The sequence below is a fragment of the Malus sylvestris genome, chromosome 7, assembly GCF_916048215.2.
Source record: "Malus sylvestris chromosome 7, drMalSylv7.2, whole genome shotgun sequence".
Taxonomy (NCBI): domain Eukaryota; kingdom Viridiplantae; phylum Streptophyta; class Magnoliopsida; order Rosales; family Rosaceae; genus Malus; species Malus sylvestris.
Genome location: NC_062266.1, coordinates 28890955 through 28894840, shown reverse-complemented (window position 1 = coordinate 28894840; position 3886 = coordinate 28890955). Strand labels below are relative to the sequence as shown.

At 40.4% G+C, this 3886-nt stretch overlaps 1 protein-coding gene across 1 annotated transcript; it reads left to right on the top strand.

Annotated features, from left to right (window-relative positions):
• Nucleotides 1-813: 813 nt before the first annotated feature.
• On the top strand, nt 814-3461 carry LOC126629425 (60S acidic ribosomal protein P0-like). The gene is made up of 5 exons (XM_050299464.1): nt 814-1288; nt 1372-1440; nt 2491-2589; nt 2672-3064; nt 3168-3461. The coding sequence occupies exons 1-5, from the start codon at nt 1031-1033 to the stop codon at nt 3312-3314; spliced, it is 966 nt and encodes a 321-aa protein (XP_050155421.1). The 5' UTR covers nt 814-1030; the 3' UTR covers nt 3315-3461.
• Nucleotides 3462-3886: the final 425 nt, after the last annotated feature.

Below are 3886 nucleotides of genomic sequence, written 5' to 3'. Positions count from 1 at the left end.
TGCAAAGAATGAAAGAAGGTCTTCTACACTCAACAACCAATAATCTAGCTATAATAGGGTTCACTAAAAAAGGATGGGTGTTGTGAGTGCGGGGACCTCTCTATATATATATCCAATCTTCCTTGATATTAGGCCTATTAACCGATACCTTGGATATTCCACACTGATTAGGGTTTCAGTATAGTCCTTCTTGATATGAACTCTTGTCAAAACTTGATAAGGTTACTTGAATATAGTTGCATGTTATTAGGATTCTTAATCTTAACCAAGTAGGAACGATATTTTCTCAAAATGATCTCATAATCTGAGCTACCAATTTGTCGAGAACAAGAACTCATTCTCCTTGACACTCACATCTTACACATCAGACCTTGAAGCTGTTTGGTAGCCCCCGTAACGTCCATCAACCATTTCCATGTTTTGAATGGTTTGCAATTCCATAACGTGCTTCCTGAAAAAGTCGTAAATGTGCTTTTCCAGAAAGAGCTTCAATAACCAATAAGCACTTCTAACCCATTCCAGAAGCAATTCCAAACGGGGCCAGAGTTTTCTAAGGTAAAATTTTCGGTAAGATTATTCTTCAAATGCAATACTATCGGTTCGAAAACTTGGCTGAATTCGCAACTTATTTTTGGGCCTATTAAAGGGTATTTTCACTTGGGCCTAGGACTCGATGAGCCCAATTCTTACTTAAAATCAAAACGGCCCATCCATCACAGCCAGCAGATCCAAAAAACAAAACTAATTCACAACCGTCCGATCTAGGTTTACATATCTCCTTCCCTCCACGCCACTATATAACCCTCACTATCAACAGTTTTCCTCTTCCTCCCGCCTCCAAGCTTTCTAGGTTTTCTTAGTTCCTCCAAAACCCTAGTCTCTCAGTAAAAAGAGAGGTTAAAGGACGGCTCCGTCGCTGTCCGCCTTGACAGAGCCGCCGCTTCGTCTTGGCCCTCGGTTTTGGTCTTGCTCTCTTTCCCAAACTTCCAATTTCCACTAATTTCACAAGCCCTAATCCCCCTAAATCGCAATGGCCCCTAAACCCTCCAAGGCCGACAAGAAGATCGCCTACGATTCCAAGCTCTGCTCCCTCCTCGACGAGTATGGCCAGGTCCTCATTGTCGCCGCCGACAACGTCGGCTCCAAGCAGCTCCAGAACATCCGCAAGGGGCTGCGCGGAGATTCCGTCGTTCTGATGGGGAAGAACACGATGATGAAAAGGTCCGTCAGGATCCATGCGGAGAAGACGGGCAACAGTGCCTACCTCAACCTCGTCCCCCTCCTTGTGGTACGTTTTTCGGCTCCATTTGTTGTTGCTGATTTGTTCGTATGCGTTGGTTTTCTTATTTTTTTGTTGTTTTTGGGATTTAGGGCAACGTCGGTCTAATTTTCACAAAGGGTGATTTGAAGGAAGTCAGCGAAGAGGTTGGCAAGTACAAGGTAACCGAATTCGATTTCCTTTTTCGTTGTTCGAATTCATGATATTATCAATTTTAATGCGTTTTAGTTGTTGTAGTGATTTAAGATGCGAATTATGTGATAGGAAACTATAATCTGTAATTGTTTGTTGTGTAGATTTCAAATTGGTATGAAATTTAGTGTATTTATGATCAATACGAAACTCAATTTGTTCAACTACCCGTAACAGTAAAATTATGCTGGTTATGCTGTTTTCAAATGTTTTTAAATCCAACAAGACCATTTACTTTCAATTATGATTATGTACATGGTTAAGCATTTTGATCTGTTGTGTATGCTTGAGTTCATGCTCTTATTATTATTTTGCATCTCATTTGTAATGTTTTGTATTGCTTATTGTATAGTAGAACATGATACATTGGATTAGAGTAAAATTGGGCTAGACTCGGCTCTGATTTTCTGCCATCCAGGGTTTTAGTCTGCGCCTCTGTATCTCAGTTCTATGCTTATAAGCAAAATCTGCTCTCTGTTTTCTTCATATCTTTAGGTTTTTTTTAATATTTTTTTGAAGATTCTCTTTATTCTACGAACTTTTTGATGGTTTTGTTGTGACTTCCTGATGGGAGACATTGATCCGTCCCTAACTAAGCAGTTAACGAGCAGGTTACTTATGCCTGTATATTCTGTAAGTAAACGTCGCATATAGATTGCTGTTGATGTTGATGGTCCTCCCAGCTTTGGTTGGGAGCTCCTCTGTTGACAGTGTTGTCATATCCCATCGCCTTGTGGAGCAGTATCATTGCCTTTACTACTTGGGCATGGCCATGAGACCTACATTTTTCAGGGAAAAATAAACTTCTGAAAAAATTATTCTAGAGTTACTGCTTCTCGAGTATACCTTAACTAAAGGAGACGTCTGTTTTTTTTTGACTTGGATGATTATACATGGGTTACATGGGTTTAGTTTGCCTCATGTTATTTTTTTGTTAGTTTTCCAATCGATCCCATTTTGTTTATGTGTTTTACTATATCTATCTAATTGCTAGCTGTATTTAATTTTGAATTGAATAGGTTGGAGCCCCTGCTCGTGTTGGTTTGGTTGCTCCAATTGATGTGGTGGTTCCTCCTGGTAACACTGGTCTTGACCCATCTCAGACCTCTTTCTTCCAGGTGTGTAATAATCATTCACAATAAATGGTGATTACTTTTTTGTGGGTTTAGTAGTTCTGACTTGGTATGTTACACATTTCAGGTGCTCAACATCCCCACCAAGATTAACAAGGGTACTGTTGAAATCATTACTCCTGTTGAACTTATCAAGAAGGGAGATAAGGTTGGCTCTTCTGAGGCTGCCCTCCTTGCCAAGCTTGGAATCAGGCCATTCTCATATGGTCTTGTTGTCCAGATGGTGTATGACAATGGTTCCGTCTTCAGCCCAGAGGTGCTTGATCTGACTGAGGATGATCTCATGGAGAAGTTTGCTTCTGGTGTCTCGATGGTCACTTCATTGGCGTTGGCCATCTCATACCCCACCCTGGCAGCTGCACCACACATGTTCCTCAATGCCTACAAGAACGTGTTGGCAGTTTCTATTGCCACCGAATATTCCTTCCCACAAGCAGAGAAGGTCAAGGAGTTTCTCAAGGTATTGTGCTATTTTTCAACTGTTTGTGTCCATTTGCTTTTCGTCATTGCTCGTTTCAGTTCATTCTTGTTGGCAAGTGATTAATTGTGGGTTAACAATGCAGGACCCAAGCAAGTTTGCAGTTGCTGCAGCCCCTGTTGCTGCTGCTGCTTCAGGAGGTGCTCCAGCAGCAGCTAAGGAGGAAGAGAAGAAGCCCGAGCCCGAAGAGGAATCCGACGAGGAAATGGGTTTCAGTTTGTTTGATGATTAAGTAGTTATGGTTCATAGCTGAACTTGAGGATATGGAAATTTACATTTGCATGGCACTATAATTTTTACTTTTTTTAACGTCGGATATAAATTTTTGGTAGTGATGTGTTGGATATTTTGTTTATTAATATAATGGTTAGCTAGTTTATGTTGTGTACCATTTATTTAGTGGTGTCCAGAACCTGTTGAGAATATTTCAGGCTGAGACTACAGGAAGTAACTTTTAGTGCTTTTTGGAAAAGCACTTCGTAATGCCTCTTGCATTTGCGTATGTTATCTAGCCCCAGATTACACGCATGTTACAAAACCCTTCTTCGCGAGGCAATGCCAGCTGACCAGGACAGCGTCGTTCATCTTTCATCTCCTCTTTCTGTCATCATTTCTTTATGCCCGTCATTATCATACTAATGGCTCTACAGGATCTCTTCCTCTTAATTCATTAAGTTCGGTGATCTAGATTGTTGAAATTTAATCTAACGGTTGTAATTAATGGTTCACTTTAAAAGTTATAATAACTTTACACTATGTTTGGATGAAGAAATTTAAGATTACTAAGGAATTTTAAAATGACCG